Raw genomic sequence first — 13,052 nt, 5'->3', positions numbered from 1 at the left:
CCCAGCCCCACACCCCCACTCAGAACTCCCCCACTCCCGGGGTCTATGTGTCTGTCTGTCTGTCTGTCTCCTGGGGCTGCTCTGCCCCCGCCCCCTCCACCCTCCCCCTCACATCTGGACAACAGCAGCTTATTTTTTTCCTCCGCGAAGTTGTGACACACTGACTCACGGGACGTTTCTCCATTGCCTGTGTTGGACTCTCTTGCAGGGAGAGGGTGGGGGTGCTCGTCCTGGCCAGAGGGGCCCTGGAACAGCGCCTGACCCCCCCTCCCATAAAGCAGGTCACTTCGGGCTTGGAGAAGGGAGAGTGTATCCCTGTTGGTGATGGGGAAGGGTGATCTGATCCCCACTGGGGTTGGGGAAGGGTGACTAAATCCCCCTGGGATTGGGGAAGGGTGACCGGATCCCTGCCAGTGATGGGGAAGGGCAACTGGATCCCCTCGGGGCTGGGGTAGGACCTGTAGCTGTGGACACCACAGTGTCCTCAGTGGGGTGTGACAGGGTCTGCCCTCCCCTTCCCCCAAAATGCCAGCCAGGAACACACTGGTGCTACCCACAGCCATGTCACCCTCAGCCCAAAGGCCTGGGGGACTCCAGGACAGTGATGTCACAAGAGCATCCCCGCTGCTGGAGCCAGGCAGGGGCTCAACCTTGGCAGACTCGGCACAGCGGCAGCATTAGGATGGAGAGGCCCCATCTGTGCCACCCTCTTCCCACCGGAAATAAATACCGTTTACTCAGAAGAAACCATTTTATTATTTTTTTTTTCCAAAGAAAAAAAGCAATATAAATATTAGAGTATAAAACTTGCGTGTAACACATTGACATTGGTCTATATGGGTATAAGAAGGATATAAGCATATATATAATATATAAGTATAATTCAATATTAGACACATTGAAAGGGCAAACGTGTTTCATTTCACGTACACTCGGAGCACAGACCACATGTAAAGAAGATACAGAGAAAAATTGAAAATACTGATGTCCACAAAGTAGTTACCGAGATTAAAAATAACACGCCACTAAATACACGACACTCACTACGCTACCTCAGATTGAAGATTAAAAAGAAATATAAAGACTACGATTCAGCTACAGCATTTCTAGAGGGGGGCAGGTGGCAGCTGCAGGGGACAGGGTGGGAACCGCTCCCAGCGCATCCAGCACCGGAGGTGGCTGGATCTGGATGAAACACAGCGGATGCTCCTGCTGCCCTGGGTTTGGGGAGGGGGTGGCGGTGGGGTGATCGCTGCCATGCTGGAGCCTGGCCGAGAGGGCTGGATCTGCTCGGGTGAGTTATGTGTTAGTGATTAAAAAAGGGAAAAACACCACATACACCCTGGGAAACCCAGTGTGGCCCCTTCCTGGCCACCCTGCAGCCTCTCCTCCCTCTGGCTACATAAAGCCCCTCTCTTCCTTCCTGGGACAGCTCAGAGCTGCTTTGAAATGGGAAGCTGGACCGGTGCAAGGGTGATGGGCACATGGTGAAATTCTGTTCCTCATGCTTTGATTCCCTCCACGGGGTGGAAAGCCCAAAGCCAGCAGGAGCATCACCTCCTCTGGGCTGGCTTGGCATGGTACCATGCGACCCACCCCCTTGTTGCCCCGGCTTATTGGCTTTGCAGCGTCACCCTCAGCTCTCAGGTCCCTCCTCCAGATCTGATCCCCACGCGCCACCAAACCAACTCTCACTTACTCGGTTGCCAACTCTGCACCAAAGCCACATGCCGGCAGCTCTCCCCATATAGCCCCCTTATTTGGGGTCTACACCCCAAATAAGAAGCGATGAGTTTCCCCACCCCACTTGAAAAATCCCACCCACCCCCCCCCAAGGCAGCCCCAGCACAGAGGCTTGGGCAGCTGCCGGCATGTTCACACCACACTATGTGGGCATGCGAGGACTTTTGTGGGTCCGTGGAGCTAACTGTGCTAGTGCAGGTGTGAGGTGAAGGACGTGCATGCAGACACGGTGTGCAGAAACATGAAGCATCATCCCCCGAGTCCCTTTGGTGGGGACTTGGCCAGATGGCTGGCTGAAAGGAGCCTGGCCACAGGGGAACAAGATTCTCTTAGCTTTAATTCCAGAAGAACATTGACTGTACATATAAATATTTACTGCAAAGAAGGGATGAGATGTGTCTGCTCTTCGGAGACCCCTAGAACCACTGGGGCAGCTGCCGCACACCTCGGCACACTCCTCATTGAATTCCCTACCTCTCAGACATCAGGAGGGTGGGTTGGGTGTTTTTTTTTTGTCTCATATTTCAGGCCATTGATGGTTGCACTTCTAAAAAAAATGTTTAGGATGCAGCTTTGCCGTATTCCCTTTAACTCATGCAATATAAACACTTACTTTTTTTTTTTTTTTTTTCCCAGGTAACAGGTAAGCAGGAACTGAAGCACTCCCTACCAAATTCTTAGCAACAAATCCATCACTATCATTAACTGGGGGTGAATTTTACTAATGGAAAGTTTAAAGCAAAGATCTGGAGCATTGGCTCTAAGCTAGAAACTGCCTTTTCCTTTCCAAAAAAAAAAAAAAATGAGCGAAGGTCTATAAATTAAAAGATCCATGTTAAGATTATTTACACTGGGCAAACTCAAGCACAAGCCTTGTGCCTTTCTCGGACTATCTGGGAGCAAATCGGATCCAAAGACATGGCACAAGACCTTCTGCCCGTGCATATTCTAATACCCGAGGGATCATATAAAACATGAGCAAGTATTCACAGGGCACTTGTTTGCGTTCGGTTTAGCTTCCAGATTGGTTTTCATCATGAGATCTAACAGCAGCGAGACCCTGCTCCTAGCTCTGATGATGAGGAGATACATTCGCAGCGTTTCCTACTTTTTGCATCACAAAAAAATTGACATTCGTCCTCCGGCCTGGGCTGTGGTTTGGGGGAGTGCTGGAGCCGGCTGCCCTGTAACTCTAAGGTCTCCTTCTTCTTCTCTACTTCTTCTCCTTCTTCCCGGATTTCTTCTTGTTGCCTCCCGAGGAGCCGGCACTCTTGGCATCGCGCTTGCCAGCGGCGTTGGTGAGGGTGGCAGTGCTGCCCGGGATGTAGACATTCTGCCGGTAATCAGGGACGTGCTGCAGGGTGAATTGGGGGCCATAGCGGGCGCTTAGGCCCATGGTGCCTGTCCCACCACCTAGGGTCGAGTTGCCATCAGCAGCTTCTGTGGGGGACATCAGAGGGGGGGGCAAAAGAGAAGAGTAGATAATCAGTGCCGGTCAGGGACCACACCAAGCCCCAGCAGCCCAGAAATGCTCTCACTGGGTGTCAAACCCAGACCTCAGTGCCACCAACCTTCACCCCCACCCCTCACTATCCTTCAGCCCCATCGCTCCGTGGGATGGTTACAATGCGTATGCTGGGGAACACGGCGCAGCTGGCACCAAAATCCCTTGTTTCCATCTCACATCATTGCCAAAGGTTTGGACTTTGGGGATAGAGGCAACCTCTCCTCTGCCCTTGGCAGCCATGGGGCTGCTTAGCCCTCCCTGCCTGCCTGATGCTGCCTGCTCTGCCCTCCTCCCTGGCTGCCGCCTCCACAGAAAAACACACCTCCTCCTGCTCTGAAAGCCGCCCATTACAAACATATTGTTCAGCCACAACCATTAGTAATGCATTAAGGGAAATCCAATATTTTATTTTTTTTTTCCACTGCATTTAAAACCCTGCGCCCAGTACTTCTCCAGCCAGGTTTATTCAGAGAGTCTGAGAGAAGAAAGAAAATCCCTCCCCTGCAGTACCAGAAAATGGCTCTAGGAAGCTGAGCATGAAGCAAATCAATGCCAAAGCGCGTCTGATGGTCCAGATCTGGGAGGAGGGGGAGGGGAAGGCAAATTCATTCCTGCCGCATTGTAAAGCCCCATCATGGAGAGAGCAAACGCAGGGGCGGGGAAGGGCGCAGAGCCCCCCCGGGATGCTGGGGCACTGCTGGGAGGTAGAGACCAGATGGAGACTGGGGGGATGCTCAGAGGCAGAGGGAGAAATGAGCATGGGGAGGGGGGATGGTAGGGCACGAGCGATGCTGTTGCCATGAGGCACTGAGAGATCTGCTCCAGCATGACTGCCCGCGCGTGGCTCAGGGTGGGATCCTTGCACAGCCCTGCTCAGAAATGATTTGCTAAAACCCTGTCTCTGCCTTGGATACTGTGGATCGTGTCTCAGCCTTTTAACTGTTTCATGCATGTGGCTATGGACATGCTGTCCTGGGAGGCTGGAGAAACCCAGCAAGGGCACCTGAACGGCCCAAGGCAGAGTCCAGGGCTGCTACTCCGTCTTTTCGCAGGTGGAGAGACTGAGGCAATAAAGAAAAACAATGAGCAGAGAACTGGTCCTCTCGTGTTTTCCCTCGCTCCAGACCAGATCTGTACACGCCTCCATGTTGCTTTTGCTTTCCCCTGAGCAGATGGGGGTGGCTAAGCCAGCCAGAAAACTAGACAAAAAACTGGGCCACATCCCACTAACCCCCTGAAATCTTGCTGCGTACGCATCCCCTCGCAGAGGTCGGAAGTATGAAGCAACTGCAGCTTGAAAAGTTACAGCTGCTCTGCTGGAGCAGGCAGAGGAAAACACACAGCGAGTCTGAAAACAGGCAGGATATTGTGCAGAGAGGAAGGGGGATGCACAGGATGGTGTAGAAACACAGCAAAACATTGTGGGAAATGTCATTTCGCCTTCTGCATTCACTGGCAGGAGAACTTTTCTACAGTTCCCCATTAAATGGGTCCCAGACCTGGTGGGGTTTTGAGGACCTTGGTCTTGGGGAAGGCTGGAGGAGATGTGCGTATACAGTCAGTGATACTTATGGCTAATCCTCACTCGCCTCATCAGCAGCAACAGTAACAACCAATTCAACCCCATATCCATAAGGGTGTTACAAACCCTGATGGGATGGCTGGAGATGTGCTGTGAGGCCAGGCTGCAGCCAGGGACCTGCTCACAGGTGGACTATGGCCTCTGGCAGCGGAGGAGAATTTTTTTCTGGGCTCCCTCAGATGGATACAGCCCAGCTGGGGGCTTGGTGGGCTTAGGCACCTTCTCCTGTGCCCTCCCCGCTGGGTGCCGCTGCCCTACTTTCCCCCTGGACCATCCAAGCTGCACCAGGGCAGCGAGGATGCTGGGGGCTCCCAGCGGCATTGGCAACAACTGGTCCCCGTGAACTAGTTTGCAGTCACAGCACAGCTTTCATGGGGGAGAAAAAGCCGCCCGCAAAGTTCCCAGCCTGCGAGTTGGTCCAGGGTATTAGCAAAGAGCTGTTTCTAGGTAACATTGACATTAAGGCTGAAAAGAAGAGAGAACAGGGACAATAGAGGTTGATAAATGGGCACTGAGCTGCTCTTGCCAAGCAGGGAGGGTGCTTCAGCTCTTGTCGCTGAAAAGGTTACGCTCAGCCTTTACCAGCAGCCAACCATTATCCAAAATGGTCCTGAGGAGGAAAACAAGAATTTGGACTTTGGCAAAAAATAACCAGCTAGCGGCTCCATCGCCCTCATAAGCAGAGAGGAGGAGAGGCCGGCCAGAGGCAGCATGTGCTGCTGCAGCTGCTGGTGGGGCTTTCAGGAGAACCAAATATAGAACGACTGCCCCTGCCCGTGGGCAGTGGAGCTGGGGAGAAGGATCTCCTCGGGCTGCCTGTCTGCTCTCCCGCCGTCTCACGGCACCCCTATAAATTCTTGCTGGAAGCCAGAGTATTTTAAGGACAGGATGTCTGCCCTTTAGTGTCTGGTGTCCTGGAGCATCTGTGCTCCTTGGTCTGTCTTAGCAGCTGCCTCTGCCCTTTCAGATGGTTCAAAACATTGGCTTTTCACATTGTTCTCAGCTCTGAGGGAGGAAGATCTGGAGGAAGGGAGCCCAGGAAGGGAGACAGAAGCCCTACAGCAGGGTTGCAGCTCTGGGAGGAAATCAGCTCCCCAGGCACTCTAGCTCGAGAGGGTGATTTAACCACTGGGCAAGCGATTTAATCCTCAGAGTGACTGGATGGGCAGAGAGGCTTGGCATGGCAGGGCCAGCTCTGCCTCTTGCTGAAGTGAAGGATCACCCCTGGCACAGGGTAAGGATGCAGGCAGGGCATCACCAGCCCCTTCTCCGGGGGCATCCCTAGATCATGGAGCAGAGCATTAGAGGACTTTCCTGGCTGGTCTCTGCTCAGCGCAGACTGGAGCATGGGCGTGATGCGGTGTGGTGCAAGTCATCATCAACCACCGACCAGTCTGTGCGGGAGCAGCTCACGCTCGCTTGGAGGAGTGGGTGAGCAAAAGGCTTAGTGCCATCACCTCTGTCACAGCGTCCCACCTGCCACCTTGGAGCTCAAACAGAGCTCAGCTCAGCAGGTGACAGTAAGAGATAAGGATCATTTAAATAACAAGGAAACATTACCCAACAAGGGGCAGCACAAAGCTTAATGGGCAATTAGCACTGCCCCTATTTAAAGCCTGCTCCAATCAACGCTATTAGCTATTGAGAGCAGAAAAGGGGGGACGGGGACCAGGGACCAGGGGAGATGTGAGAAGACAGTGGTGGTGGACAAAGCTTGTGCTGTGTCCCCAGCCAGCGTGTCAAAGGACTGGCATGGGCAAGAAAAGGATGGAGCACATGGAGCCATCCTCTCCCCGGGGCTGCAGCAGGGAAAGCCCTTATCTAGTGGATGGATCTGATTTAAACTAACCCCCTGGGCAGACTGAAGCCGTGGGAGAGGTTAGGATTGTTTGAGACTTGTGAACTGGGGGAGATTTGCTGTAAATGGGGCTGGGGCTACATGGAAGTCGGTGCTTAACCTGGAAGGGACCCACTCAGCTCTCTGATCCTGGGGGCTGCTGGCGCAGCAGTTAGAAAAACAACTTCATTTGAGCATAAGGAAACCGGATCTGGAGGCATCGGGTGATGATAACCACATGCAACCCCATAGGCTATTTTCCCAAAGTCGTTTTTCAGAGCAGAGACACATTTTCACATTGTTTCTTTCCCTTGAGTGTAAACAACTCCCTTGCGCAAGACCTTTGTCCCCTTCCCTGGCCACGGCAGCTGTGTCTCCAGGCTGCCTGGTGTCTGCAGAGCGGCAAAGTTCAGCTGCAGCAGCTTTCCAAGAAAACAACACCAAAGCCATCCCTCCTCCCCCAGATTCCTTCTCTCCCAACAGCTCAAAGGAAACATCCTAAGCATTTTGCACAGGGGTTTATGGCTGTGCTGTTGCTTCTATTTTTAAACCAAGGGGGGAAAAAACTTGGAGGTATTTATAAATAAAGGCTGTATGAAAACCAGCCTCTTTATCCACAGTGCTGCGCAGAGTGATAACTGCACTTCTTTTATATAAAGCCATGGAGACCGCGGGTGCATGGGAACACCCCTCCCTGCTCACTGCTTGCAACATGGCACAGTTGTAAACCAGAACAGATGAGCCCAAAATGACCCCAGACCAAACCCTGGTGATTATGACTGCAAAGAACCACCAGCAGCTGGTGGGGCAAAACTTGGCAAGCCCAGAGCTCAATGGAGGGACCCAGCATGAGCAAGGAGCACGCACCAGCATCTCTGGACACGAGGTTTGTTGGGGATACTGAGTCAGGCATTTACTGTATTCCTGGCCTAGCTTCTAGCCATAAGCAAATCTACCTCCTCACCTTACAGCAAGTTGCAACACAACAGATGTTTCATTTACTGTGTCCTTCTGGAACCAAGTAGTTTACAAAACATCATCTCAAGACCGGCTCTTTCACGTAACACAACCACATCCCAAGCCTGTCCACAGCATGCCTGACGCTGATAGCTACCTGGTATCTCCCCTGCCTGAATCCTTCCTGACCTCTCTCATCTGCAGGGCAACACAGACAGCAGTGCTTTTCCACCAGCAACTGTTGAAGAAGGACTTCTGAAGACACCCCAGTTATCCCAGATACATAAGTCCCACCAGCATCTTATCTAATGGCATGCATCTGAGATGTCCGGACGAGAGCAAGTGCTGTGCTTTTCCCGCAACGGAGACCAACCGTTTGCTGAAGCCAGGATCATGGCTTGGAGCATCTCTGTGTCAAACTGGTTGTTCGGCCAGGCTCCACCTTCCTCTCCATTCTGGGAGCTATGGGAAAAGAAAAGAAACAGTAAGTTACTGCAGCTCCGTAAGGAGGAGTAGGCATGTCAGAGAGCATGAGAAGCCAAGGCTGCAGGCTTGTCTACTGGCAGGGAGGCGTTTTCAGGCTTTAAATCCTTCTATTAAATAACACTCAAGATCTCTATCCCTCTCCAGGCTTTTGAAGAATAACCACCAATACCAAAAGCACTTGAGGGCTCAATGGTGCTTCCAGCAACACCTACCTAACGCCTGCTGACTTCAGAGACAGCCAGCACCTCATCACCTCAAAAGCCCCGAAGGTGCCTTCCCACCAATATAATACCACAAAAAAATGCTGGTCCAGAAGTCCCAGAGCTGCATGCACCCCTGTATGACCAGGTCCTCTGTTCCTTTTGCAGGCCATGTGAGTAGGTGGCCCTTTCAAGCTATTTGAGGCTACAACTCTGGTCTGCAGCTTCGTTTGTGAGACTGAGGGTGAGAAAACCCCACAATGTGATGGAATTTAGGACCAGCATGGAGCCAGCCGCCCAGCACCATGAAAACTGCTCTAAAGGGAGTCCACGAGCAGCCTCCAGCTCTGCAGAGCCAGCAGCAAACAGTCCTGGGGAAGGTGGAGCAACAGGGACAGGAGAGAAAGGAGGGGGATGCCCACCTTGGTTCCCTGGGACTGGATGATGAGGAGGGGAGGAACACCACAGATCTGCCTGGCAAACCTCTGAGGATGCTACCATGCTTTGGTTAAGGAGGGTTTGTGACCAAGGGTACAATCAGCAGTCTGTGCGCACTCTAACAAGCCCCGCTTTCACATTGCCAGGTGCCAGCTGTGCTTGGCCACTGCTCACAGTTCACACTTCCCCTCCGGAGAAGTCAGGGCTGCGCTCCCAGAGCCCCCCCGGCACCTCTCTGCTTCCAGCAGAGAGACCTAAACACCTCACCAGCTTCCTGGGTCCTCCTCTGCTCTGACCCTAAGTGACCGCATCGTTCAGACCACTGGTCTCTCATCCCCCACCTGAGTGCTCTGACCACCCGCAGCTCTTGCTGCCCACTGGGATGCCAGAATCTGCCCCTTGGCTGTGCACTGGCTTACTTGGGACGAGGGCTGCCCTGCTGTTGCAGCTGGGAGCTTTCCAGAACTGAGATAGGGGGGGTTGAAAGCCCTTCCCCTTGGAGACAACTGAGCCTGTTTCCCAGGCAAGTGTTCAAACCACCAGGCTGCAAGGCACGGAGGTTGCTTCCGCCTCTACTGCCGTGGACCCTCGCACCCAGGACATGCCAGACCCCAAAGCCCTGCTCAGACCCCAAAGCCCTGCTTGGACGTGCTCAAGCAGCCGAGATCTCCCCCAGCTCTGGGGTCTCTTGCCAGCAGCTCCATGCTTGAACGCTGAGCGCCCTGCATGCTGCAAATGCCAGCGTAGGCACTGCCAGTGCTAACACAACGTTGCATGCTGGGTGGCAGATGGGCTCTTCACCACCGCGCTGAGTATCCCGCTGCCCAAGTACCCCCGACAGTTGCACCCACTGCATCCCTCACACATAGGACAGGCTCAATATGGCCATTTCAGAAATGGGACAGAACCACAGGCACATTCTTGAAGGTTGTATGTACCATAGTGACCTTGGAGCGTGGGCATCTACTGCCCCAGCTGCATCAAAGGTCTGCAAGAAGGGAAGCCCTGAGTGCACAAGAGCTTTCCCCGTCCTCCCTGTGCAAATATCCTGAACACAGAAAGAAAAACTGCAGATGCACAGGATGGATGAGAGTGCCCGTGAGCTCTGATCAGGCCCCTCACAGCCCTGCTTGGTCACACAGCTTGGTATGGACACAGTGAGGGGTATATATGGGCAAACTCCCTTTGAAACACAAGATCTGCACGAAAGGATGTGTGTATGGACACTCTCCGGTACTCTGAGAAAATCTGGTCTTAAGCAACTTGCCCAAAGACATGCGGGAATGCCAAGACCCCACAACCATCCGTCCCTTCCCCTTCTGCACTGCCTGCCTGATCCGTCCCCAGCCAGGCACAGGACAGCACTCTCACACTGATTTATCTGTGGAAGGTGCAAACAATCCCTAACGTAGCAGAGGCTGCCCTGACGTGACACTGCCAACAGCACTGCTTCTCAAATACCTGCCGTCTGCTGCAACCCAGGGCATCCCAAAAACTATTTATATCCATCCTCCGTGAGGCATGTGGTGGCACAGTTTCAAGAAAGCCAGAAGCGAGGCTTGCTCGCCTCGCAAATTGATTTCAGCACTTGCATGATGGTTGCGCTGAGACCCCTCGGACGTGAGTACCGCTGCCCTGCACTCGGGGTTGTGCCAGTGTGCGGCGTGCAGGCAGTCCAGGCAGAGAGGACAAAGGGCAGGCACAGCCCTGGGGCTGCAGTGACCTGTTAATGTCACAAGCAGGGCTGGGAATAGAGCCTCAGGCTAGATCCAATAAAGGACTTAGGAACCTAAACCCCATTACAAACCTCAACCCAGTCAGCTACCAGTTAACCCCAGCAGTTCCTGCCCCACCAGGTGCCCCCCTGGCAGGCAGCTGAGGTTCCCGGGTTTTTCAGGGCTGCAGAAAAGCTGGCCAACAACACCCTGGTGCCTCCCAGCCACTGCTCCTGGCTTTCAGGGTTGCCCCAGAACGTTGATAGGATCTAGAGATGGGGAAAGGGAAAGCACAAGGAAGTGTCAAATCCTTTTTTTTTTTTTTTTTTCCTTTAGTTGTAATATTCCAGTGGTTTGAACTCTGTTTTGAAATTGGAGGCCCAGGTTCAACTCCCTCGTTGACGTGGCAGTGTCGGCATCACATTTTCCACCTCCCAAAAGACTCTTTCCTCCCCTCCCACTTCTCCTTCAGGACATGGGCTGCACTGGACAGAAGCTCCTCCTGCCTCTATCAAAGCCATGCATCTGTGCCCTAGGACAGCAAGAACTCGTGGAAGGAAAGGCTCACCCTGCAGTCAGGGCATTCACCTGGGAGGTAGAACCAGGATCCCCAGCCTCGCTGAGCTCCCTAACTGGGTGGTCCTTGCTCTCAATGACCCCAATGATCCTTGGCCTCAGGGCTGCATACAGGCACAGACAGGAGAGCTGGCTACCACCAAGCACAAGACTTGCACAGGGCTGGGTTGGAAAGGGTGGGAAGAAGGGCCGTGGTCAGTCCCTGCAGCCTGGGAAGGGGCTAAGTGACACGGTCACAACACAAGAGTGGCTGTACCAAGAAACATGTGGATCTTGTTCAGGTCTGACCTCATGTTTCAGAGGTGTGCGTCGCCAGGGAAGGGTGACCCTGCATCACCAATGAGCAGAGAGGTTCATCCCCAGAGGATGGGGAGACAGGCATTGTTTCACACCCTTTTCCTTTCTTCTGGTCCTAGAGAGGGAGTGAACACATCTGAACTCACATGGTGGACTTCACTGGCCCCTGCCTTATGGTTACACCCGAGTGTCAGGGGGACAGCCAAAGCCCTACATCCCCTTAATGCCTTGTGGGATCAAAAAAATCACAGACTTATTCAGATGGAGAGGAACATGAAACACCCAGACAAATGAAGGTTTAAAGGTCTCTGGCCCAACACCCCGCTCAAAACAGGGTCAAACTTTCAGCTGCATCCAACCTTTTGTTAGATACTCAGGGCTTTGAGCAGTCACATTTTGAGCATGAGATTTCTCCGTCTCTCTGGCCTCCTGTTCCAGTGTTTGACCACCCTTGGGTGAAAAATGCTTCCTAACGTCTATTCCAAATTTGCCTTGTTACAACATGTGCCCATTGACTCTCGTCCTTTTACTGTGCACCTCTGAAGACAGCTATGAGACTCTTCTCCTAGCTCTCAAGCTGAAGGACCTCTCTCAGCCTCTCCTCCCCTGCCATGGGCTCCAGACCTCTGATCATTTTAGTGGCTCCCATATGGCCACATCTTTGTTGCCGTTGCAAGCCCATAACCAGGCACAGAGCTCCAGGTGTGGTCCCATTAAGCGTCAAATCGAGGGCAACCATCTCTTCTCTTGACCTGCTGGCTACACTCTTACCAGTAAAACCCAGAATACAGTCAGTCTCCATCCCAGCAAGGGTGCAATGGTGACTCATGTTCAATCTGATGGACCCCAGGTCCTTTTCTGCAAACCTACTGCACCCAGTGTTCCCAAATTTTGCACAAACAGGCTCAAAGCTGTGTGCCTGCTCCCCATGATGCCACACAGAAAAGCTATTTTAGAAATGCCTTAGAGTTGCAAAAAATGGTACTGAGCTCACTTCTCTAAGCAGGAAATTCAAGTTCCTCAATTACTTGCAGTGCAATCATCCAGAATTCAAAGGCACAGAAAAAAACAAGTGCTGTAATCTGAAAGCACCCAAAAATAACTTCTCACATTGGAAAAAGGCACGCAGCTGATGACCAGATCTGGCCGTCTTCCATGGCTATAGGATGGAATTGTGAATCAGAGCTGTGAATCACTTATTCAACAGTGAGCAGCCTGCCCTGCCCTGCTCCCCCCTGCCTGGGGCGAGCAGACCTCAGAGCTCCCCCCTTGCAGCACTGCTCCCGACTCGGTTGCAGCCTTGGGCGCTGCTGCGGGGAATCTGCCAGGAACGGGAGGGCTGGTTCCTATGGAAATCACTCCAAGGACTCGCTGTTTTTAATACAAATGCCATTGACTCAATAGGTTTTTTTCTAAAAACCCATCCCCCATTGAATAGATTTATTTTTTTTTCCTCTGTTCAATTCTACTCCACACTTCAAAGCCCAGAAAAGAGCTGGCTTTCATTTTTTGGGAACGTTTCCAGCATAGCTAGGACTGGAGGGAAGGAAGCAAACCCACGTTTGAGACAAACCCAGGGATGCAGCGTCTTAGGGGGCTCAGGGCATGGTGGACATGCAGCACGGGATGGGGACTGTGCCAGCAGAGGCAGGTACAGCCAGTGCATGAAGTACAAATGCCTTCATTAAACCTGGCTATGGGCAAATCGGGGAAT

General features: G+C 52.8%; 1 protein-coding gene across 1 annotated transcript in view; it reads right to left on the bottom strand.

Annotated features, from left to right (window-relative positions):
• Nucleotides 1-2,388: 2,388 nt before the first annotated feature.
• LOC104282627 overlaps nucleotides 2,389-13,052 on the bottom strand; it is a gene marked incomplete at its 5' end in the record, with an annotated part of 38,873 nt that continues 28,209 nt past the window's right edge. Inside the window, 2 exon segments of the mRNA XM_009880742.1 lie at nucleotides 2,389-3,183; nucleotides 8,000-8,088. Of these exon segments, the coding sequence (XP_009879044.1) occupies nucleotides 2,957-3,183; nucleotides 8,000-8,088 (316 nt within the window).

The sequence above is a fragment of the Charadrius vociferus genome, unplaced genomic scaffold, assembly GCF_000708025.1.
Source record: "Charadrius vociferus isolate BGI_N301 unplaced genomic scaffold, ASM70802v2 scaffold822, whole genome shotgun sequence".
NCBI classification, from domain to species: Eukaryota; Metazoa; Chordata; class Aves; order Charadriiformes; family Charadriidae; genus Charadrius; species Charadrius vociferus.
Note: the sequence above shows the minus strand (reverse complement) of the source record. Positions and strands in the feature narration are given on the sequence as shown.